The sequence below is a fragment of the Artemia sp. Qi Xiang Cuo genome, chromosome 2 (assembly GCF_049724085.1).
Source record: "Artemia sp. Qi Xiang Cuo chromosome 2, ASM4972408v1, whole genome shotgun sequence".
In the NCBI taxonomy this organism is placed as follows: Eukaryota; Metazoa; Arthropoda; class Branchiopoda; order Anostraca; family Artemiidae; genus Artemia; species Artemia sp. Qi Xiang Cuo.
Window position 1 is genome coordinate 93,096,394 of NC_142795.1, and position 24,848 is coordinate 93,121,241.

A 24,848-nucleotide genomic window follows, 5' to 3' on the forward strand; every position below is an offset into this window, starting at 1 on the left:
TACTTGAATTATGCAGATTTATCTTAGTTTTTACAAGATTTTGAAAGAAACAGAATTTCTGCTGAGGGGCAAACTGGGGTCTGCGGGGAGAAACCGACGGCTGGGAGGGGCTATTGCCCCCTGCCTCATAGCAAATTACGCCCCTGGGCTTTGACGTCATTTGGTGAATACGATAAAGACGAAAGTACTGCTTGAACGACTATCTTTTGGGTTATTTGTTTCACGAAATTGTCATTTAAAAATGCTGTCGGTGTTACTTTAAAAATAAAAAATCACATGCTGGTGGTCAGTTCAGTAAACAATGATGTGTAGTACAAATTCTAAAAGAAAACCATGGAGTTCTCTTAATTTGTCACAGTCTACACTTTCTGTGATAAATGACCATTTCAAATTCTCAACTTTAACTCATATCCAGGTAGAGTTGGTAGCCTTCATGAATTCTATGTCTACCCTAGGCTACATGAATTTTGTTAGGTTTGAATTTAGATTACCATGTCTGAGGGACATGGCTATATCAAGCTATTTTGTTTGCTTTTAAGTAGTGGCAGCTTGAGGGGTAAAACTCCAGTACTTGGCCAGATATCCTGATTGAAAAGTAGGCTAGGCTAGGCCTATATTTTCTGTTCATACTCAACAGACTCCTAGTCTTGGACATTATGTATTTAGGTTTAGATAAAATTCTACTTTAGCTACTTTTGGCTATCTTGGAAAGGGGTTAGGTTATGAAAATGAAAATTTCAGGGATAGGTCTACAGGCTAAAGTATGTCCTGGGAAGGTAGGCTATTTTAAAGTACCCACCTCCACTACTTCTCCATTCAAAGTGAACGGACCTCTCATAAATTGGATATTTTATTAACATTGTCAAACCAGTAAGCTTTTTCATTGAATTATAATCCCAGTGAAGTTAGTTAGATTTTGCAATATTTCAAAGGATTATAGTTCCTGACCTATATATGAAACCTTTGCTTAATCTTTTAAACTAGTTCCTGGACATTTACATAAGTTTTTACGGCTTATGATTTACGGACAGGATTAATCAAAGCAATTTGGTTTCATAAGTGGAATAAGGGATTACGATTTATGGACTATATTACTGTAAGTGAAAATGATTGATCCTGGAATTTGGGCAAAAGATAAACTTTTTTATAATCCAGTGTTGAATTTCATACAGAAAAATCTCAAACAAGGGATTTCCCACGATTCAATTAAAGATCATGCTTTGGATTTTGTTTTGGCTACTGATGTGTTAGATGCAAGAAAGCTTTTCCTCCAGAAAGCATTTCCAAGGGAAGTTCCACCCAGGCGAGTTGGTAACAACACCCAACAAAATAGTATTGCTGATATTATTGCAGCGTTCGAAAGATGCAACTCGGAAGATATAGATGTGCTGGACCTTGTGATAAGGAACGCAAGTGAAATCCCAATAATTCCTGCATCAGCCTATTCCATGCTTAGTAGTAAGGTAAACGCCTGTTTTAACAAATTACGCGTTTTGTCAGAAAAGCTTCAAACCCAGCCGCCTTTCCCCCCGCTGCTCCCCCTTCAGTTGAAGATAAACCTACATATGCAGTAATTGTGAAAAATGTTCCTACCGATTTAAGTGATCCTGGCTTGTGAAAAGATAAATTGAATACACTTGAAGGTCATGAAGGGATTTTAAGTCTAAAACCTGATAATCAGAATAAAAAGTGGATTGTAGTTACTTGAGATAGGCAGTCAGCTGTATCACTTGCCGCCTCAGCCTCTAAGAGCCTATCTAATGTTCAAACCAAGGTCCTTGATAAAAAAGCACTTGGTATTGTTCGGGGTATCCCTGAAAATGTATCAGAATCATCTCTAAAGGAAAACATACTGGGATTAGTACATGCTATAAAAATAGGACATTCAAAATGTTTTTGTTTGGAATTTCTGGATCAGTTAGCACTGAAAAATGCAATTAACCATGGTCTCCTACTTGGATATGATCTTTTTTGTGTTGAAATCTACCAAGAATTACCGCGTCGTTTTTTCTGGTGCCAAGGGGTATATCACAATATTGCTAGATGCCCACGTTCTCTTGATTTACCAAAATGTTCCTGCTGTGCTGGGGCTCACAAAAACACCATGGACAACCCTTGTTCAGTTGCTCCTAAGTGCGCCAATTGCGGAGGAAATCATGTTTCTTATAGTTTAAAATGCTTGGTACTGAGAAATGCGCTTGCCAAGTCAACATGATGACTTCTCCTACAGCCTTAAGTTTTGATTCTCTGAACATTAATGGTACTAAAGATAAGGATCTGCAAATTGACAAGCTGCTAAATTTTGATGTTGTATTCCTACAGGAGCATCTACTTTCCAAAGTTAATATGAACAGTTTAAGGCGGTCTGCTACACATGATATATTTATTTGAGAAGCAAAAAAGACCTGCGGTTGCCTTCCGGCAGCACCGCTATCTCCATTTGGTTGGGATATCAGCCTATACAAATTTATTCTGATGCTAATATTCTAGCAATCCAGTGTAATAACATGGCTTTTGTAAATGTGTATCTCCCATGCAATCATCGAAACACTCAGTCATTTACTGCTTTTGCTAAAGCTTGCCATAAACTGAAATCTCTTCATAAATTTTGCAGATCAAAATGTTGATTGGATCTTAGCCAGGGATATGAATACTGACATATTGACCTCATCTGATCAATCTGAAATCCTGCTAGATTCTCTGCCAAGTGTCTATCATGTTGCTGCTAAGAACCTGGCTTATACTTACATTCATAATCAAGGCTCCATTAAATCCAACCTCAACCATATTATTGTGTCTAAGTCCAGTCTAATTAAATCCGAGGTGTTTGTTGATGAAGATAAAATCAATGATGACCATCTCCCTATTTCGTGCCTAATTGAGCATTCTGATGTTCAATCCCACTTTAAGGGTCCCCATTCAAAATGGTATCAAAAGCCCAATTGGAATCATATAAACGTTGAGATGTATATTACTACTTTATGCACTTTACTCTCAACTATTAAAGTCCCGTTTCACTTGCTCCAGACTTCGATAAAGTGCCCTGATTCTAAGGAAGACCTAAATTCGTATTATTACCAGATAGTGGCATGTCTAAAGTCGGCCACAAAAGTTGCAGTTCCGATTGAGCACGTGCATTCTGGGTCTCGCAAGCCCCTGTAGAGTATACATCCGGAAGTGAAAAAAGTAAAGAACCGCGCAAAGTTTTGGTTGCGATTGTGGAACACTTGCAATCAACCTTCCTCCAGTGCTGTGTTTACAGTCAAGCAAAAAACAAAGAAAGAATAAAAATCTTGCTTACATAATGCAAGGCTCAATGCGTGGGACGCTCCAAATAGTAAAATGACTTGGAATAGAGTTATCAATAGCAGTAAGTGTTCTCCCCCACCTCAGTCGGAATTAAACCTTATGAAATTTGTGCGCCATTATATTGACATATTTTCTGTATTTAATCAGTGTGTTCAGAAAAATTTTTCTAATCTACTTAGTTTGGTCCTGCCAGTGTCCGTTTGTCAATATAGAGTCCCTGCGATAAGTATGAGTGATTTACATTGGGCGCTGAAGAAAATAAAAGATCAGATTCTCCTGATTGTGATGGCCTATGCTTTAGGAATTTTGCTTATGATTGCCCATTATTGTTGAACCACCTGCAGTTATTATTCCAGATTTGTATAGCTCAATCTCTGGTTCCTGATAGTTTTCTTTCCGGTAGTGTGACGCCTATACTTAAATGCGGTAAAGATCCAGATTCATGCTTGAATTATAGACCAATTACTGTATCTTGCTTTATGAGTAAGATTTTTGAGTATGTTCTTTTGCTTGAAATAACTTCTAAGTGCGATTTTTCGTCTTTCAACTAGGATTTAGAAGAGGGGTAGGTTGCCCCCAGGCGCATCATGTGCTCAGCCGGTTGTTAAAGGAAGCTTTTGCCCAGAAGGGTTCATTGTATTGCTGCACAGTAGACATTTCCGGGGATTTTGATAATGTTGTTCACGCCCAGGCCTTGCATTCCCTTGCTTGTTCTGGAGTCAATTATTCAGTTATTTCTACATTGCGATATTGGTATGATAATTCTTATGTGTGTATTAAGTGGCTGTCCAATACTTCTGATTCGGTAGCTGTTAGGAAAGGCGTTAGACAGGGAGGAGTTTTATCTCCTTATATATTTAAATGTGTCCTTGCTACTTGTTTAAAACATCTATCTCATACTGTGTTTTTTCGTGATATTGGCTTTTAGTTATATTGCATACGCCAATGATGTCCTTTTAGTTAGTTTTTCTTGTCGAGGGCTGGCTCAGAACTTCTGTAAGCTGTCTTCTCTACTTAGTGATATTGGCCTATCTGTTAATATGGGAAAGTGTGAGTTTATGTGCTTTAATAGTAGAACTTCTGTATATCCATTAAACCTTGGTTCAATTTCATTACCTTGTTTGGATAAAGTCAAGTGGCTTGGTATATCGTTTTGCCTGTCCATTTACGAAATTTGCTCCGAGTTGGTTACTAATGCATTAAAAAATATTCGTGTATCATATGGTAAGATATCTCCAAATAGAGGGCGTTATAATCGTAAGGGCCTAGCCCGGCTTTATAATAGTTTTTGCTCTCCAGGTGTAAATTTTCTATCTGGATTCCACCACCTACTGAGGAAAAAAGATTTACGGAGACTTAGAAGTACTTTAGATATTGTAAATATCTGATGTATTTACCCGGCCGTTTTAAAAATAGAAATATTGTATACCGTTATGGTGTCATTGATGCTTGCGCACGACTGGCCAGTGTGTCTTCTAATATGATTATGAATACTAGTAATGTTGTTTCTGTCACTGACCCCTTAGTTTGTTTTTTTCATCATAATATTGGTTAGTTTGTATTTTTTTGTTCTTGTTTGATTTTGTAATGATGTTGTTATTTTTTCTTTTATATTTTGCATTACTCCGCCGTGTCATTTATAATGTTCATATGTGGGTCATAAATAAATTATTATTATTATTATTACCTATTGTAATTTTGACAAAACAACATATTACCTTAATTCTGAGTTATAAGTTTCTTTTTACTCAGGCTTTTGCTCAGAAAATATAAATCCTGATATTTGAGTGGAATCTTAGTCAATATAAATCTTGTTTTATTAAATTTAGTAAATGTATTTGTATATCTTCAGAACCCTATAAATTGGGACTAAGGAATATTTTGAAGCCGAAAACAATTTTGTTGTACTTCATTTAAGCAGAAGATTTATTCTGCAAGGTTTCACTTTTATGACACACAGATTTTGAAGGTCATCAAAGGTCAGGACCCTTTAGAGAGAAAAGAAGTTAAGATAGGTACTTCAAAATACCTTCCCAGGACATACTTTAGCATATAGACCCATCCCTGAAAGTTTTGTTTCCTAACTTAACCCCTTTCCAATATAGCCAAAAGTAGCTAAAGTAGAATTTTACCTAGATTTATATTGTTGAGTTTAGATAGGGTACATGTCTTTTGTTTAATAGGCCAGATGATTTTGCTTACAAAGTCCTAAAAGCTTAATGTAGGATTGTATCTTTGAAAGCTTCATATGGTCAACAGATTCTGCCCCAGCTATTTTTAGTGTTGGTTTCACCATATTTGTTGATACTCTCTCCTTTTTAGATCTCTCACCTGATAAGCATAAATTTAGGCCTAAGATGCATTCTTACCCTCTGCTAGTTGCCCTCTGATCTCTTTTAACTCTTAAAAACTGAACTAGAACTGTCAATTTTCAATCAAATGAGCCCTCTCTAAAGCTTGTACTAGCATCCCTTCCATAACAACCATATATGCCAAAAGGGCATAACTTACAATGCCTGACCCCAGGCCCCGAGGGATTGTGTTGATCCCAGAGTTATTTTTTTATATGATCTTTGAACTATTTAAAAAAATGGCTATCTTGAAGTTCTTATTGGATTGGTATGAGGAAAATAAGAGGTGGGGGGGGGCTAGCTGCCCTCTGATCTCTTTTGAGTTCTAAAAAGTGAACTAAAACTTTCAATTTCCAATCAAATGAGCCCTCTCCAAAGTTTGTACAAGCATCATTTCCATAAGAACCATATATGCCCACCAGAGCATAACTTACAACACCTGCCACCAGGCCCCAAGGAGTTGCATTGACTCAGGAGTTTTGTTATCCAACCTTTAAACTTTTTTTGACAAAATGGCTATCTCAAAATTTTTATTCGATAGATTTGGGGAAAAAAGGGCATGGAAGGGGGGGCTAGTTGCCCTCAGATCTGTTTTGACTCTTAAAAGTGAACTAGAACTTTCAATTTCCAATCAAATGAGCCCTCTTTGAAGTTTATACATGCATTTCTTTCATAAGATACCATATGTGCCCCCAGGACAAAAATTACAATGTCTATCCCCTGGGCTCATGGGGGTTGTATTGCCACTGGAGTTTTTGTTATCTAATTTTGAACTATTTTTAAAAGAAATGGCTCTCTCAGAATTTGTATTGGATGGGGTTTGGGGGGGAGGGCTAGTTGGCCTCTGATCTCTTTTGACTCTTAAAAAGCATACCAGAACTTTTAATTTTCAATCAAATGAGCTCTCTATGAAGTTTATACAGGCATCCCTTCCATTAGTTCTGTATATGCCCCTAGGGCATAACTTAGAATGCCTGCCACCAGACCCTTTGGAGTTTAATTGAAACTGTAGTTTTTCTTTTCTGACCTTAGAACTATCTTTAAGAAAATGCCTATCTCCAAATTTTTAATTGGATGGGTTTGAGGAAAAAGGCTTGGGGGGGGGGGCTAGTTGCCCTTGAATCTCTTTTGACTCTTAAAAGATAAACTAGAACTTTCAATTTCCAATCAAATGAGCCCTCTCTAAAGTTTATATGAGCATTCCTTCCATAAGAAGCATATGTGCCCCCAGAGAATAACTTACAATGAACACCCCCAGGCCCTGGGGGGTTGTGTTGACACCTGAGTTTCTGTTATGTGACTTTTTAACTAGTTTTAATAAAATAGCTATCTCAAAAAAAAAATTCTGATGCATTTGGGGGAAAAGTTCATGGGGGGGGGGGAGGTAGTTGACCTCTGATCTCTTTTGACTCTTAAAAGGTGAATAAGAACTTTCACTTTCAAAACAAATGAGTCCTCTCTGAAGTTTATACAAGCATTGCTTCTATAAAAACCTTATATGCCCCCAGGGCATGACTATAGCACCTGTCCCTGGAGGCTTTGTTGACACCAGAGTTTTTGTTATCTGACTTTGAACTTTTTTTTTAACAAAATGTGTAGCTCAAAATTTTATCTGATGCATTTGATGAAAAAGGACATAGTGGGGGGGGGCTGGCTGCCCTCTAATCTAAAAGTGGACTAGAGCTTTTAATTTCCAATCAAATGAGCCCTCTTTGAAGTTTATAAAGCCATCCCTTCCATAAGAACCATATTTGCCCCCAGGGCATAACTTACAATGCCTGTGCTCAGATCCTAGGAGGTTGTGTCCACACTGGAGTTTTTGTTGCATGATCTTTGAACTATTTTTAACAAAATGGCTGTCTCAAAATTTTTATTAGATGTATTTGGGAAAAAAGGGTTAAGATGGGGAGGGGTGGCAGTTGCCCTCCAATCACTTTTGTAGAAAGAAACAAAACCTCTGAGTATGCAAGTGCTTTTTGCAAAATGTGAAAAAGGTTTATGTGAAACACAATTTCAAGCTTTTGATGAAAAGCTCCACATATCTAGGAAGTTTCATTGGAAATTTTGAAAATAGAAAATTTTATTATGTCATATTAAGTAATTACTAACATTCATCTCCCAATCTGCTCTATGCATTAAAATTCATCTGTAAATTATCCACTAATGTGGATGTTCTTTGTTTTTGTTCCAGAGCTTAAAATGGATACTAAAATACTATATGATATGTTATGTATTTGGTAGAAGAGGAACAAGTTCCAATTGGTTTGCAATTGGAAAAAGTTGTGCTACCTTCATTAAAAATTTAAACTTACATTTAGGCAATATTAAAGAACTTAAGGCTTTGAATGAACCCTCTCAGTCAATCAACCAGAAAATACCTGTGACCTCAAAGCAATTATTTTATTCTGTATAAATATAGTTTGTTTTAATAGTAATACTTTATTTTATCTGATGATGATCACTGATGTACCTGGTCAAAATTCCAGAATTTTTGTATCTGTTTTTCACTGTCTATTAAAAGGACATCCTTATTTGAACTTTTATTTGTTTGTGATATAATATGGTCTTATTACTTGTTAAAACTGTACAAAAAAAATTGGTGACAGTATAAAAAAAAGCCAAACAACACAATAAAGTTTAGCAGGAATTAAATAAAAAAAAAAGTTTTTTTAACTGAAAGTAAGAAGCAACATTTAAACTTTAAACAAACTGAAATTATTCTGTATATGAAAGGGGCTGTCCCCTCCTCAATGCCTTGCTCTGTACACTAAAGTATTTTATTGTTTTAAATAATAAAGTCATATAAAGTCATTATATCAATAATTATTCTCAAGATATCTTTCTAAAATTAAAAATAATATGTATCTCTTAATGGCGTCACTATTCCCTCAGAATTATCCCTTAGTTGATAAGCAATTAATATTTCAAGCCTTTCTCTCTTTAAATAATTATTCTTTGTGATATCCACATGCACACACTAACTATGTGTTAAATTCCTGAAGAAACAATCTGTAATCTGTCACTTGAATTCTATCGCCTCTCTCTCTAAAGTAGGTTACATTCTTTCTCTTGTAGTTCTGACTGGAGTCCAATCAAACAGTTGGATGTAACAAACTGTAAGTAAGGAGCAACCCAGCTCAATAGTAACCAAAAGTCTAAAAAACAGAAATTTTGATACCAATAGATACATCAATAAAATTCGATTTTTATGCTGATTTCAAATACAGAAGTTTCATCAAGTTTAGTCTTACCCATCAGAGCCTGAGAAAATTTGCCTGATTTTCAAAAAAAGGAGGGAACGCCCCCTAAAAGTTATAGAACCTTAATGAAAATCACACCATCAGATTCAGCGTATCAGAGAACCCTACTATAGAGGTTTCAAGCTCCTTTCTGCAAAAATGAGGAATTTTGTATTTTTGGCCAGAAGAAATAGCCTATCACATATGTTTTTTTTTATTATTTATTCATTTTTTTTTCAGGGGTGATCGTATCGACCCAGTGTCCTAGAATATCGTGGAAGGGCTCATTCGAATGGAAGTTAAAAGTTCTAGTGCCCTTTTTAAGTGACCAAAAAAATGGAGGGCAACTAGGCCCCCTTCCACACTCATTTTTTTCAAAAGTCACCCAATCATAATTTTTAAATAGCCATTTTGTTCAGGATGGTCGAAAATATAATAACTATGTCTTTAAGGATGACTTAATCCCCCAAAGTCCCTAGGGGGAGGGCTGAAGGTTATGAACTTTACCCAATGTTTACATATAGTATTGGTTATTGAGAAGAAGTGTTCAGGGGGGATTTTTTCTGGTAGTGGGGAGCGGTTAGGGGTTATGAAGGAGGATCTTTCCATGGGGGAAGGGACATTGCTATGAAGGGGGCGCCGGATTTCCCAGCATTATTGAAAAAAACGATCAGAAAATAAATAAAAAAAAGTTTTTCAACTGAAAGTAAGGAGCAACATCAAAACTTAAAACAAACAGAAATTGTTATGTATATGATTGGGTTTGCCCCCTAGTCAATACATCTTTTGTAACGAGATCTTTTGTACTTTCATAAGAGCTTTTTATTCTAATTAATGGCCTTTGTGATTAAGGGGTCATTTTTAAAGAATTGGAAAAAAATTCGAACTTTAGCGTAAAGACTGAGGTATTGACTAGGGGGCGAACCCCCTAATATACGTATTAAAAATATATGAATATAGAAGTTCGTTACATAAGTTAATTCGTAAGTTACGTATATTTATTTCTAATAAAAACGTTTGTAAATAAAATTAAACAACTTTCAAGAAAGCCATTTAACCAAATAAAAGTAAAATAAGAAAGAGTTTGACTCTTTCTCACAACTCTATTTTTAAAAACAATAAAAAACTTTAGCGTAAAGAGCGAGGCATTGAGGAGGGGATAGCCCCCTTCATATACAGAATAGTTTCTGTTCATTCTAAGTTTTATTGTTGCTCCTTACTTTCAGTTAAAAACACTTGTTTTTTTTTTATTTAATTGTCTCCCAAATATGGACTCCCAGTTGTAACCGTTTATGCATTACTACTCAAATACATAGCTCTCTCTCACTATCTGCAGGGTGAATTGACTAGGACATATGACTTGGAAAAGCATCTCAGTTGATTCTGCACATCCATTAAAACTCTTCTCGATGAGGGGGCACCTCATGGTGCCCCTTATTTTTTTACTTGAAGTAAAATATGATTCTTCTCAATAATTCTCAATGGATGTATAAAACCTATAGGCAGGTTTCGATAGAAGAATAGTTGCATATTGGGCGATTTTAATTGGCAAGTTACAATAATAAAAAAAAGTCTGCATTTGAGAGGTTTGTCTACATCACAGTAGACAGAATATAACAGTAAGCTTATCGCAGATCATTTCTGGTCATCGTGAACAAAAAGCTCCTCCCACTTCTTTCTGCCTTAGCTTGTTTAGCCTGTTTCTGCATTAGCAGTAAGCTTATTGCAGATCATTTCTGGTCATCGTGAACAAAAAGCTCCTCCCACTTCTTTCTGCCTTAGCTTGTTTAGCCTATTTCCGCATAAAAACCCCTGTCCGGGTTTTGATAATGGGTGAGATAGAGAATGATTATACTGGATAATATATGAACTGTGGTCTACATGCAGAATTGCACTTTGATTCTATTTCAAGAAAGCATCCAAACATAAAAACAAAAATCATTTTTGACTCTAAATATCCTGTAATAATCCATGGAAGCTTTGTATGTATTTATGTGTGTGTTTGGGGGGGGGGGGTCCAATATATGTGCTCATGCCTTCTGTTGTGTATGGTTGGTTCATTTTATGTGTTTATGTATTCTGAAATAATATCTATCCAATTGAAATTACCTCATTTTGAATGTTTACTGCAGAATTAAATTTTAGAAATTTGTTTTAATTTATATGAAGGACTGATCTTCTTTTTAATTTCCCCATATTTACAGTTCTAGGCCAAACATTCTAACAACCCTGATAACTTTCTCCCTTTTTAGCCTTCTTGACAGGCTTGTCAGTGCACAAAAGCTACTAGTTGTACTAGGTAAACTTCCTAAATATTGTTCTCTGCTAAAGTGCTTGTTTCAAACTACTAAATGTATAAATAGTCTAGTCTTTATTAAAACCGACTGCTGCTCTGGATGAATGCTCTAACATAGGAGGAGACTCTCATCTGAGGTTAGTTCAGAATAAACTTTTGAAAAATTGTGTCATGAAAATGCATAGTTCCATGTCTTCAATCTTTTTCACTAGGGAAAATCTACTGGCTCCCCTTTGCTAATGGTCAAGTCTGTGCAATTCTATTTCAATCAGCTGTAAACAATCGAGGCCTGCGTCCTGAAAATCAGATCATTTGCCTCTCTTCTTTCTGAGTTTGGTTGGCAACATTCTTCTTCTTCTTCTATTTCGCGGCAGGCAGGCTTTTCAGTTGATACTATTTAGCTCTTTTCTTGTGCTTTAATGTACGGACTACAGAGCTCTCGCCGTGGTTGTTCTTTATTTAGGCGATATTATCAGATATCGTTCAAAAGATCTTTTAACTGAAAGAGCTCGAATGTAAGATGATATATGGCAATTTTCGTGCTCGGTGTGCGGGTCTAGTTAGCTAGGCTTTTGGCTGATAGTGAGATTTTGTGGTGTTTGAAGCACTTTAACAGTTTACTATACAAGGTATGCTGTGCAGACGTCAGTATACTACATTCACATAGGCCGTGGTCAATTGTTTCATTATTCATAATGCAATACCTGCAAAGAGGGGACAGGGGAACTGAACCACTTGAATTAGGAAACTGATATGAGAATGCAAGAAAGTTTAGTCCATATGCTCCACAACAAATCCTGTGATAAATTTTAGACAAGTACATATTTGGACAGGAGGAAAGAGTAGTATTTTTCTAATTAAACATAATATCAGATAGTCTCCATTGGTAAATAATCTCTAATGGGGATTGGTCTCCCACTTAGCTAGTTATTTATAGTATTTTTTGCTATTTCATTAACCTGATGATTACCACTTGTACCAGAGTGGCTAGGAATATACTGGAGATGAGATCTAATGCCACTTGAAGCAAGATTATCAATAGTACCAAGACAATGATAAGTGTCAATATCCAGCTTATACTGAGGAGCTGAAGACAGCAACTCAAGGCTTGATAAAGAGTCAGAACAAACTATAATATTATTTGAATTAGCCATCAAGGGTATATTTTCCATAATGTGTTCTAATGCCATGATTATGGCATTTAACTCTGCAGACATTATTGATACATTATTATACAATCTCTCACCCATTGCAATTTTCAGGTGAGGAAGGAAGGCACTACTTGCTACCTTCTCATTCATTTTGGACCCATCAACAAATATTTGGAAATGGTTTTTATAAGTAATTGTATTAAGTTAGCAAATTTTTTCTAGACAAAAGCAATGGGGGTTAAATCTTTAGTCCACTTTGAGAAATCAGTATTTATTATGGGAATTGACCAATTCCATGAAGGGGATTTGGGGAAAGTAGGTGCAATAGACTTTGCGGGTATAGGGAACTTCTTCTGAATATTGGCATACTCATCTGCAATGCCTCTATACATGACTGGATTTCTTAACCAATTATGTAGGGTGTGTGAGCTATTTGATTCAATTTTTGTACGATGTTTTATCAAGAGAAAGCTACGTCTCTCCCTTATTGTTGTTAATCCACTCTCCATATGCAGAAACTTGGTGCTTGTGGGTTTCCTAAGACCAAATATGAGACGTATTATATCGTTTAGTATTGTTTCAATTTTTTGCATCTGGGTCTTTACGCATGCACCATAGGCGATGAGCCCATAGTCAATATGAGGTCTTATATGTGATTTATAAAACTGGACTAAGGTTTTCTCCTTACAACCCCAGGGTGTGAAAAGACGTCTTTTTAGTATAATTGTTTTTCTATAGCATTTTTTTATTGTGTTTGAAATGTGGAGGTGGAAATTAAGTTTTTGGTCAAGCATGAGACCTAGGTAATTAATATGATTATCTTCTGGAATAGTTGTTCCGTTTAGAGTTAGTGTTACATTAACATGATTTCGCTTTCGGTTAAATTGGATTATTTTTGACTTGGTAGGTGCAATTGGTAAATCTGAATGTTGAGAAAATTTTTCAAATTGGAAAAGTGACTTTTGCAGCTCTGACTGTGCAATCTCAAAGGTGTTGCCAGATGACCATAGTACCAGATCGTCAGCATATTGTAGATTTGTGTGGGGTAGGTTCATGTCCCAGAGATATAGGGCAAACAGGAGGCAACTGAGGACTGCTCCCTGAGGTAGGCCTTTGGTTGTTTTCTTTTGGGGTGAAGTGGCTGAACCAAACGATGAAACTTCGCACTTCTATGAAGGATTTAATAAAAGATACTAGGTTAGGGGGTACTCCAAGGTTTGCAAGTTTGTTTAAAAGGATTTGGTGGTTCACATTGTCATATGCCCCTTCAAAATCTAGGAAAGCTGCAACTGGGACATTATTTTTTTTAGAAAGATTCGTTGATTGCATTTGTTAGCAAAATGAAACCATCTGTTGAGGAGGTGTTTCTTGAATCCAGTTTGAGTGTGATGGATCATGTCATCTTTTTCAACAAACCAGAGGAGTCTGTGATCGATCATTTTCTCCATTATTTTCCCCATCACAGGAGCAATCATTATGGGCCTATAGGACTCAGGGTTATCTTTGGGTTTATTTTTCTTTAGGATTGGTAGGAGGGATGAACATTTCCATATATTCAGGAACATAGAAGATGCCCAAGCGTGATTATAACAATTTAGCAGTTCTTGTTTGTAAGAAGGGGTGAGATTCTTTATTCATGTAGGGTGTATATTGTCATAGCTGCCGCTAGTTTTGGTCCTAATATGATGTATCGCATTATTCATTTCCTGGATTGAAAATGCGCTAGTTATATACTCGGATCCTGGGCGTGGTTGGTAACTTGGGTTCATAGGAATTGGGGACATTTTGCTTTGATTATTTGATGTTAGCTTATTAACAAGAAGAGTTGCAAATAGCTTAGCTTTTTCATTATCATTGTCATCATGGGTATTATTATGTATAAGCTCATACAGGAGTGGGTTGGGGGAAGTCTTTTTCTCACAGATGTGGCTTATGACTTTATGTATAATTGGCTCATGTGTTTCTCTGGAGAGATTATCTGCAAAATTATTCCAGTATTTATATTTAGCTTCTATTATATTCCTTTTTAGATTAGATTCTGCTTGTAATTTTTTAAAATATGTAGTAGGTGATGGTTTTTTTATGGAATCTGTCCTAGCTGCCTTTTTTATACTCCATTTATTTAGGCACTCATTTGTCCACCATGCTTTCAGAATGTGTTTAGGGAATGTTTTCTTAGGTGTTGTCCAGGGGATAGCATGAATAGCTGTATTTCCTAGTAAAGATGTTAAGACTTCAGCGTGTAGGTCAACTGTTGTGTTTGAAATGCATGAATTTTGGGTGAAACTTGTAATTTCATCATTTAGCTTATTTTGGAACATAGACCAATTTGCTTTAGTGTTGATATATTTGGAGGTATGTGATAGAGTTTCAGCGCGTTCATTTAGGGAGCAAACTATAGCAAAGTGGTCAGTACATAGACTGTCAATTTTATTTATATAAATTTTATTCAAAATATTTAGAGACACAATTTGTAGGTCAATTGTGGAGAATCTGCCACTTTTGGGGTTGAAATATGTATTCAGGTTTGGAGGGGTAGCAACAGCTAATTCATTATTATTTGAAGTCATAAGCTCAATGAATTTACCAGCTTTATTTTCTGGTTTATTCCCCCACAAAAAGCTGTGGGCATTGAAATCTCCACAAATAATGATATTTTTTAACATATTAGAATTATTTATATAATTAAAGAAATACATTGCATCTGTAGTTTGGCCATTACGGCTATAAAAGCTTATTATGTAGGTTTTTGTATTTTACAGCCAAACACTGATACCAATTGCATCAACATCATTTGCAAAATCTGGAAAATTGATGCCACAGAATTTTACATTATTTTTAACTAATAAAGCTACCCCACCTCCTTTTCTCTCTGATGATCTATCCTTTCTCAGGATAGTATATCCCAGAGACTGAATTTGTTGATTTTGGGTTAAATGAGTTTCCTGGAGGCAAGCAATATTAATGGAATTATTATTCTTAAAAGATATTAGTTCATTTAACTTATTTTCTGTGAGTGATCTTACATTCCACTGGAGCATTGATATGTGTTGTGTAGTTGATTTATTTTTCATATGTCTGTGTGTCAATGTTCAGCTTTGTTAAAAGTAAAGCAAGATCTTTTTTTTGCTTGAATGAGCATATCATCAGGGATGTAGATTTTTGCCAATTCTGCAATGATTTTTGTTTTCTGTAGTTGATGTATGTTCATGGCCTGAACTGCATTACAGTCTAGAATGAATAAGCATATATTTGGGGATTGCATGTTTGGTTGTGCATCCTGTTTATCGGTTAAGGGATTAATTCCTGGTAGTGTTTCTGGTTTGTTTCTTCTTGGGAAGGGGGGGCCAGGCTGACCTCATTTCACCAGACATGGAGGCTTGTTGACTTGGTGATTCTTTCTAATAGGGATGTGAGCTAGGGGGCTTAGAAGATGGTGTTTTATACGGGGTACTTGATGCATTGGGGGTGTTTGGCTTGGGGGTTTTGGTTGGTTTCATTACAGGCTTTATTTGGTATTGTTGGGCAGCATTTGCTTCCATTGCTGCAAAGGGGTATGGGATGACCTTCTCTGTTGCTATTTTGAGTGTTAGAGCTCTATTCTTATATGCAGGGCATAGTGATTTATTTGTAGATTCATGTGGGCCTTTGCAATTGATGCATGTAGGATGAGTGTTGTTGCAAGTTGTCAACTCTTTATGATGGAATGCTTTACAATTACTACACTCTAGGAGAATTTAATTGCATTTGTTTGTTGTGGGTCCCAGTTTGAGACACTTCTGACACTGGATAGGCTTAGGTTTGTATTCCTTGTGTGGTTTGATTTGCCCAAATAGGAAAATTTTTTCTGGGATATTAATTTTTTCCTTCAGTGTAAATAAGAAGGATCTACTTGTTTTTAGGCCATTAGAGTTAGGTTTGCCAAGTTGGGTAACATCTTCAATTGGGATTGTGTTGCCAGCCCTATCTGAGAGCCCTTCTTTTAACTCCTGAATGGTTATTTCTGGGGGAACATTGTAAACTACTATTTTTGTTGGTGATTGTTTTGGGTTCCATTTAGTGGCAATAATTGGGGTATTCAGAAGGGATTTTAGGCTAATTATTGTGTCTGCTGATTTCTGATCTTGGACAGCTTTTAGCAGAGATCTATCATGGTTAATATTAAGAGAGAACATTGATTTTAGCAATTTAAAAATTGCAACTCTTATTGCAGTAATCTTTTCTATTTTAAAGATGGTAGTAGGAGTAATTTTAAGGTAAATTCCTAAGTTTTGGGAGGGAGGATCTTGGGGAGGGGAAATGCTTTTGATTGGGGAGATTTTTTTCCTTTTTTTAGAGCTTCTAGAAAGGACCTCTTGAAACCCATTATCATCATTTATGGTGATATTAGCCCCTACACTTATCATTGTCCTATTCTCAAAATTTGAGCTATCATTTGAACTTTGAGATAGTCAGCTTGACCAGCCAAGATGGGTATCAGTTCCATTGTTATTTGAGGTGGGATCTGGGGGGACTTTTTTTTGGAGGACTTCTAATCATTGCCTATTGGAAAAAGCTTTAAACAAAAACAAAACTAAAACAAGAAGGGATAATAGAATGATATCAAACCGTCTGCACTATACTATGGGGAGGAGAAACACCACAGTATAACCCTGAGGATGAATTTAACAGGATTGGTTCGGTACAACTGCTGATTAATTGAGATAAATTTCACAAGAAAATTTATTCTAAATTTCTTAAAATGCTGCTGTTGCTGATTGGGATGCAACATCCCAATTTTTTGTTCGTTCTTCTTCTTCTCTCTTCAGTTATAGGCTTTGGATAAATCCATTTAACCTTTTTTGTATTGTCTGATTATGTCAGGGGCATCCTGGGAAATCAAATATTGGAATTAGTCTATTATTGTATAATAATAAAATTTATATATAATTGATGAAACCACCTATATTCAGGCAGATAAAGACAGCTTTGAACAATTTGGCATCATCAATTGAAGAGAGTTTGCTTTGTGTTAGTTGGTCAATATTAGGTGCTAGCTTAAGGCACTAGAATATAGCAGATAAAGTTAGCCATTCTTTTTTATGCTTGAGAGTTGCCACAGGGCAACCAAAAAGAACGTGGTTGATGATCTCGTGATGGCTTTGGCATAGGCGGCAAAGAGGGCTGAGAGTGGTTGTGTTTTGGAAATGGTAAGTTCGGCAGTTAAGACCAGTAGCATTTAATCGTATTCTGTGGTACATCTTTGAGTCTTTTCAGGATGCAAATTGAGAAAGGTTTGGTGGGCTTTGGTTTGCTAGATAAATTTTTAGGCGCCAATGGTTTATATCTCTTACTGGGATAGGCCTTCCAGATATTATTTCAAGCTGAAGGGCAGATTTAGCTATTTGATCTGCCTTGTGATTTCCTTTAATGCCCATATGACTTGGGATATATTGGAATTTTGTGGATATACCTTGTTTAAGTAGTTGGTTCAATATCACAAGAGTGGTAGAGATATCATTGTCTGGGTAGTCTGAATACTCTGGTGATATCGAGGCAAAGGCTGATTTTGATTCCGAATAAATTATAAGAGGGGTGTTTCTTGGAGGGTTCGGCATCTTTATAATGGTTTCCAATGCAATGTTGGTGGCAGCTATTTCAGCTGTCATGATACTCACATCATTTTCACATCACAGCTGATATGCATAAAGATGGGATGTGGACTCCACAAACAGTTCTAGATTTCGTTTTGGAGCCATCCACAAAAATTGGGAGGTGGTGGTTATATCTCTGAGTCTCAAATTCATGGAATAATAATTTTACATAGGCAAGGGAGAGATCTGCCTTAATTGCTGGCGCAAACAAAAGGTTCACTTCTGGGTAGTGGGTAGCCCAGGGTAGTATCCGGGGTATATTTGAAATAAAGAAGACGAAGTTATGGGGAAGGTCATTCGGGTGGTTGCAAATTCCCGTGCAAGGCCCCTAAAAGCACTAGGGTTTCTTAGTCAATCATGTAATCTATGGGAGCTGTTACCTTAAATTTTTGTAAAGTAGCAGGCAAGTAAGTTTTCTCTATGCATAGCAATAGAGGTGAGACCACTTTCGCTGAGGAGGCAATTGATTTTGGTGTGATTCCTGAGGCCAAGTATAGTACGGATCATAGTATTTTGGACAGTCTCCAGGCTGCATAATAGGGTTTTTGAGCATGAGCTGTAGATAATTAGTCAATTTCTTCTTTTCTCACAATAAATTCGTAATCTTTTTCTTTGGACACTTCAATTGTGTCCGAATGTGATGTTGCCTTACCACGTAGTTTTTCTGTGTTGTAAAAAATACATTTCGTTTATAGTAAACGCTGTTGTTGTAAACTCTGTTTATCGAATTAAATATTCAAAATTTGGATGAATATGTAAAGAAGGTAAGTCAGCTAATTAGGTAAAAAATGTGGTAGCATCATAATAGGGTTTATCCAGTTCAATAAAGTCCGCTCATTTTGACCTACTATGTAGATGGTGTTGCAGGTTTAGATCCATGAACAGGTTAAAAGCATGTATGAAAAAATCTCTTTTTGAAGATTGGGTTAAACTTTTTACTTCAGTCTGTCGGTCATTTCTTTTCGTTCTGATAGACAAGACCTACTTTTGTTAACTTAGTAATTTTTAGATTTGTTGGAATTTTAATTTATAGATCTTTTTGTAGGAGTCAGTAATTCCATTGATGCTGGCTAAGAAGGATGTTTTAGCTGAGGCAGCTACTGGAAGTGGAAAAACGCTGGCGTTCATTGTGCCAATTGTTGAAATGCTGATGGTATGTAGCATCTCTCAATATTGCTCAGGGTTGTAGACATAGATAGATTGATTGGTTGGTACTACCTCCCCCGTCATTGGTCTTGGAAGATTATAGTTGATTAACTTTAATGAATGATCATGGGACTCTTTTATATGTTCTGGCTCATGCATGTATTGGCTATAAAGGGTGCTTGTTTTATTAACTCTAAAAAAATAATAAAAAAATCTAAGAATTTAATGAGACTCTTTGAAAATAATTGTTCATTAGCTTAGGATGGAAACAAACTAATAGCATGAATCAAAGAAAGGAAATATCCCAAATTTAGGGTATCCTTGAAATTAAGGGCAAATTTAAAAAAAAAACTGGGAATTTTGTGGGAGGTAGAAATGAGATAAGCTCGGATTAGAGAATGTGCAGTTGAATTGGCCAGAAGCAGCTTTCTTTTGTGATGAGTTCTCAGTATTAGTAATTGTGAACTGAGGCTTGCCTGGGAGGGAGGAAAAACTAAAGCACTAGATACAGCTCTGGAGCACTAGGTACAGTTGGGAGCCGGCATGTACACCCCGCCCTTTATGGGAAATTCCTCCCGATAATTCCCCCATGTAAGATTCCCCACACGCAAAATTGAGCAGCCAAAGAAATAATACAAAATAGGTGCCGCAAAATGTCGATCAGATGCCCTAAGGAGTAACAAAAGAACCAAATATTAAAACAGTTTCAGGACAGGAAATAGTGGGTCTTCAGTTGCTTTTGACTTCTAAAAAGGACAAAAAATCTCAATTTCTGATCAAATGTGTGTCCTTCGACAAAAAAAATAGGGGTAACAAAGGGGTAACAAAAGAGCTGATATCAAAAACTGTTACAGGAAAGGGGCTGGTTGGTCTCCAATCAGTTTCGACTTATAAAAAAAGGACTAGAATTATCAAATGATGTCTGTGTGTTTCCCAATAGCAAATACCATCTGTAAGCAATGTACAAATTGCAAAACTTACAGCCCTTTCCCTAAGAGCTGGGGAGTGTCTTGTCATGCTTAGAGACATATTTATTGGACCATTCAATTATGATGAACCAAATAGCTATCTAAAAACTTCATTTGGATGTCTTTGGGGGGAGGGGAGGTACAGGGGATGAGGCTAGTTGCCTTCCACTCTGTTTGGTAACTTAAAAAGGCACTTAAACTTAAATTTTTGTTCGAGTGAACCCTCTCTCGATCGTCTAGGACCCTTTGGTTTGACACTATCATCCCTGGGGAAAAAACAACAAGCAATACACATCCATGATCTTTAAATAACAACAAAGACTACATTACCTTTCCATCATGAAAACAACAAACTTGGGACTGTTTAAATTTTGATGACTCTTGGGTATAGACCCGAAATGTTTTTAATGTCTAAACAAATTTCACTTTCTTAGGTTATTACCTGTTGTTTTATTTGCTGTTATTTTTTATCCATGATTATTCTTTGGCAAAAAATACACAATTCTAAACAGTTGCATAGGCCTATAAGAGCTTTAAACCTCTACAATGGGGTTCTCAGATTGTTTTGTAGTTAGGGTTGGAGGAAGATGCCTAAAAGGTTGCTTTTTAATGCCAAAACATCCCGACTGTCATTGAGCTTTCGGATAAATACAGAAATATTTCCAAGGAAGAGACGAGAGGAGGGTGGAGGTTGAAATTGATGTATAATCTTAGGGCTGTATCCAGGACTTTTGTTTGGGGGTCACTTTTTTAAGGGGGATGTACAAAAAACTTAAAAAAACGAATCATAAATGTGTGTTTATGTATCTTCATTACGTTTTTACGAGCCGGACAAACATTTCCACGTCTCATTAAGCTTTCAGGTAAATACAAAATTAGTTATGAGGAAGGGGCGGGGGGAGTGGAAGATAGAGATTGATATTTAATCCCTCTTGAGTTCTGGGAGTATTTTTGGTCTACACTATTATTATGAAAATGAAGAGTAACATTAAACCCCAAAATTTTTAGAATTTATTCTGTATAGGAAGGGGATTGCCCCCTCCTCATCCCCACTTCTGCCTCATGATAGTAGAAACTTTGGAGGATGCTCATTCGATCAGAAATTTTAGAGTGTCAGTCCTTTTTTTTATAAGTCGAAAAATGTTCGGAGACCTGCCAGCCCCTGTCCTAGAACTGTTTTTAATATCTGGTCCTTTGCTACTTCATAGGACATCTGATCGACATTTTGAGGTACCTATTTCTACTTCCTCCTTGGCTGCTCAATTTTCCGTTTGGGGGAATATTCCAGGGATATTTTCTGCAGGGGGGTGGGGTAAATGCCTAGACCCTGAGCTCAGTTGAACTAAAAAAAGGAGAAATACGTGTGCTTAACATGCTAGGTAAGTGTAAAGAGAAGTCTAATGGTCCTTACTCTTGATTTTAAAGAGCAGGGGCTACCGATAAAAGAAAAAACCAAAGTCTTTCTCCAATAAAAGAAAAAAAAATGATTAGCACCATCTAGCATAAATCAATATTTAGTGTGTTAAGTTTTGTATTTTTTATTAATTTATGTTTTTATTTCACTAGAAAAAATTGTTTCTCGTGATTTCGTTGGAGGAGCATGATTTTACATTTCTTCCTATCTATTACTACTATTACTAACAACAACTCACTGCAAAACTAAGCCGCCTGAGGGCAATCGCTGCGCACGTTCCTCCGCCACCCCGATCTATTCAAATTTTCCCTCTTTGCACCGTCCTGAAAAGTCCTAATTCCCTTTAAATCCTTTCTTACGACCTCTTCCCCCCCTTTTGGGGACGACCTCCTGTTCGTTTGGCCCTAGATGGCTGCCCTAAAAGGAAGATCTTTGACAATCTGTCATCCTTCATCGGCAGAACGTGTCCTAGCCATCTCAACCTTTCTCTTATAGCCTTATAGCCTTAGATAGCGGGTTACAACCAAATTTTTCGTACATATTACCGTTTGAAATACGGTCAGCCAGAGGAGTACCAAAAGAATTTGTAGGCAATTCCACTGGAATACATCTAACAAGTTTTCCTTCGTCTTTTGAAGCGCTTGGTTTCCATAACCATGTTTGACATTTCTTCATACCACTGGTTTCTGTATCTCAGTTTCGTTTGAAGTCTACCTTCTAGCTCTTACTTTATACGGCTTCTTTGCCCATAGTGATTTAGCTTTTGTGTAAATTTTTGGCAAAGTGGGGGGAGTGGGGGTGAAATTGGTGAAGATTTTTGACAATTTTTGTCTCATATTTCTCTTATCATTCTCTTATTAGACTGTGTCATGATGTGTCAATTTTCTGACTTTCTCGTAATTTATACGGCTTCTTGCCTATAGTGATTTCGCTTTTGTGTAGAATAGGAAGATAAGTCTGTAAACTAAGATTAGAATATTAGAAGTTACGGTGATGACAGTGGTCAAATATGGCTCTGAAGCATGGGCGCTCCAAAAAGCGGATGAAGATTTGCTAGGTGTTTTCCAGAGAAATTGCTTAAGGATTGTTCTGGGTACCCGGCTGACTGACCGTATTTCAAACAATAGGCTATACGGAAAATCTGGTTGAATACCGCTCTCTAGGGCTATAATGAAAGAAAGGTTGAGGTGGCTAGGGCACGTTGTGCGAATGAAGGATGACAGATTGCCGAAGATTGTTCTTTGCGGCCAACCGTCTAGGGCTAAACGAAAAGCAGGCCGTACCTCGTCTGGGGTGGGAGGACGTCATAAAGAAAGATTGAAAGGAAATGGGAACTTCATAGCGGTTGTAAAAAGGGAGGCTTAGAATAGATTGGAAGGGAGGAGGAGCGTGCGTAGCTGTGTTGGCCTCGGGCGTCTTGGTGCTGCGTTGAGTTGTTAGTAGTAGTAGTAGTAATATACGGCTTCTTGCCCATAGTGATTGAGCTTGTGTGTAAAGTTTTGGCAAAGTGGGGGGAGTGGGGGTGAAATTGGCAAAGATTTTTGACGCTTATTTGACAATTTCGGTCTCATATTTCTCTTATCATTCCCTTATTAGTCTGTGTCATGATGTGTCAATTTTTTCTGACTTTCTAGAAACGGAAAGAACCACCAAAGAAGCATGAGATTCTCGCCATAGTGTTGTCCCCTACAAGAGAACTTGCAACACAAATAGAGGAAGTTTTTACTGCATTTCAGCCACTTCTCAAAGGCATTAGCTATAGTCTTCTTATTGGAGGTAGGCCCGTTTCAAGAGATATTGCCAAATTAAAAGACTATGGGACAAATATTATTATTGGCACTCCTGGACGTATTTGTGAGATTTTGTCTTATAAAGACCAGGATTTGTCTATTCCAAAAAATGTGAAAGAATTGGTAAGCTTTCTTTTTAATGAGCAATATTGGTTTACGTTGGTTACTTTGGTAATCTAGATGCAGATGAATTTTGCTTAAATTCAATTTATGGTAATTTACTTCAGTCAGATAAAGTAAACTTTTTTTCTCTCAATACTTTTGACTTCTGTTTACCTGATTAAATAAAAAAACAAGTTTTTTCAACTGAAAGTAAGGAGCAATATTAAAATTAAAACGAACGGAAATTATTACGTATACGAGGGGATTGCCCCCTCCTCAACACCTCTTTACACTAAAATTTTTCGTCATTTTTAAAAGTTACTTAAGTTCTACTATCGCTTCTTACTTACGTCAAAAAAACTTGTTTTTTTTTATTTAATTTTTGATTGTTTTTTAAATGGCGCCAATAAATCTGGTTCCACCTACCCACGGAAATATCCCCCTCCCACGGAAATATCATCTGGACGATTAAATCCTGGTGAAAATTTACCCCAGACGATTACCCTTAAAACCTCCACGCGCAAAATTGAGTCAGTAAAGAAAAAGCAAGACATATAAAGAAATATTCGTATAGGAATTCTGGCGAATTCCCCCAGTATACAATTTCCCCTGAAAAGTTCACCCCCTGGATAATTCCCTCTCCATCGAAAATTCTCCTCGTGCAAAGTCTCCCCAGCGATAAAATCACCCCCCCCCCCCTCTCCACCCGAAACATGTTTGCCTATTTCCCAAAATACTAATACTATACGTAAACAATAGGAAAATTTGTATTACTTAAAGACCTTTCTCTAGGGGCTGTCGGGGTCATGTTATGTCCAAAGACATATTATTAGGCCTTTCAACTACGCTGAACAAAACAGCAATCTCAGAATTCTGATCGGGCGATTTTTGGAAAAAGTGGAGTGGGAGAAGGTCTAGTTGCCCTCCGATTTTTGGTCACTTAAAAAGAGAATTGGAACTTTTCATTTCCGTTTCAAACATAGAGAACGTCGTAAGGTGACATGGACTTCGCCGGATGGAAAAACGCGTAATCTTATTGATTACGTGCTCGTCTCTAGGCGGTGGAAATCATCTGTGCTAGATACTGTCACCCTCGCAGGGGGTATTTCGACAGCGACCATTCCCTGGTCATGTCTGCACTAAAGATACGCCTGAAATCTTACGCAAAGCTGAATAATAGACCCGCTCGTTTCAATACACATCTTCTCAAAGACCCTCAAACTCGCCAAACCTACATCCATGAACTGTCTACTCAAATATCGGACCTTCTTTCTAATTTTCCTATTGCTCTATCTAAAGAGGATATCGGTAAACTGGTGAGAGACTCCTCTAAGATCGTCAGCAAAGTAGCGATTTCCGCCTTAGAAACCAAAAAGGGTGACAAAAAGCCTTGAATAACGAACGAAACATTTTATTATGTGCTGAGAAACGAAAACTCAATAACAGGTC

The 24,848-nt window shown here is 36.8% G+C and overlaps 1 protein-coding gene across 1 annotated transcript in view; it reads left to right on the top strand.

Annotated features, from left to right (window-relative positions):
- Positions 1-271: 271 nt before the first annotated feature.
- LOC148955823 (ATP-dependent RNA helicase DDX55) overlaps positions 272-24,848 on the top strand; it is a 57,284-nt gene continuing 32,707 nt past the window's right edge. Inside the window, exons 1-3 of the mRNA XM_089104423.1 lie at positions 272-415; positions 19,025-19,132; positions 23,142-23,420. Coding sequence (XP_088960549.1) covers positions 302-415; positions 19,025-19,132; positions 23,142-23,420 — 501 coding nt within the window. The 5' untranslated portion in view covers positions 272-301. The remainder of the gene's footprint in view (positions 416-19,024; positions 19,133-23,141; positions 23,421-24,848) is intronic.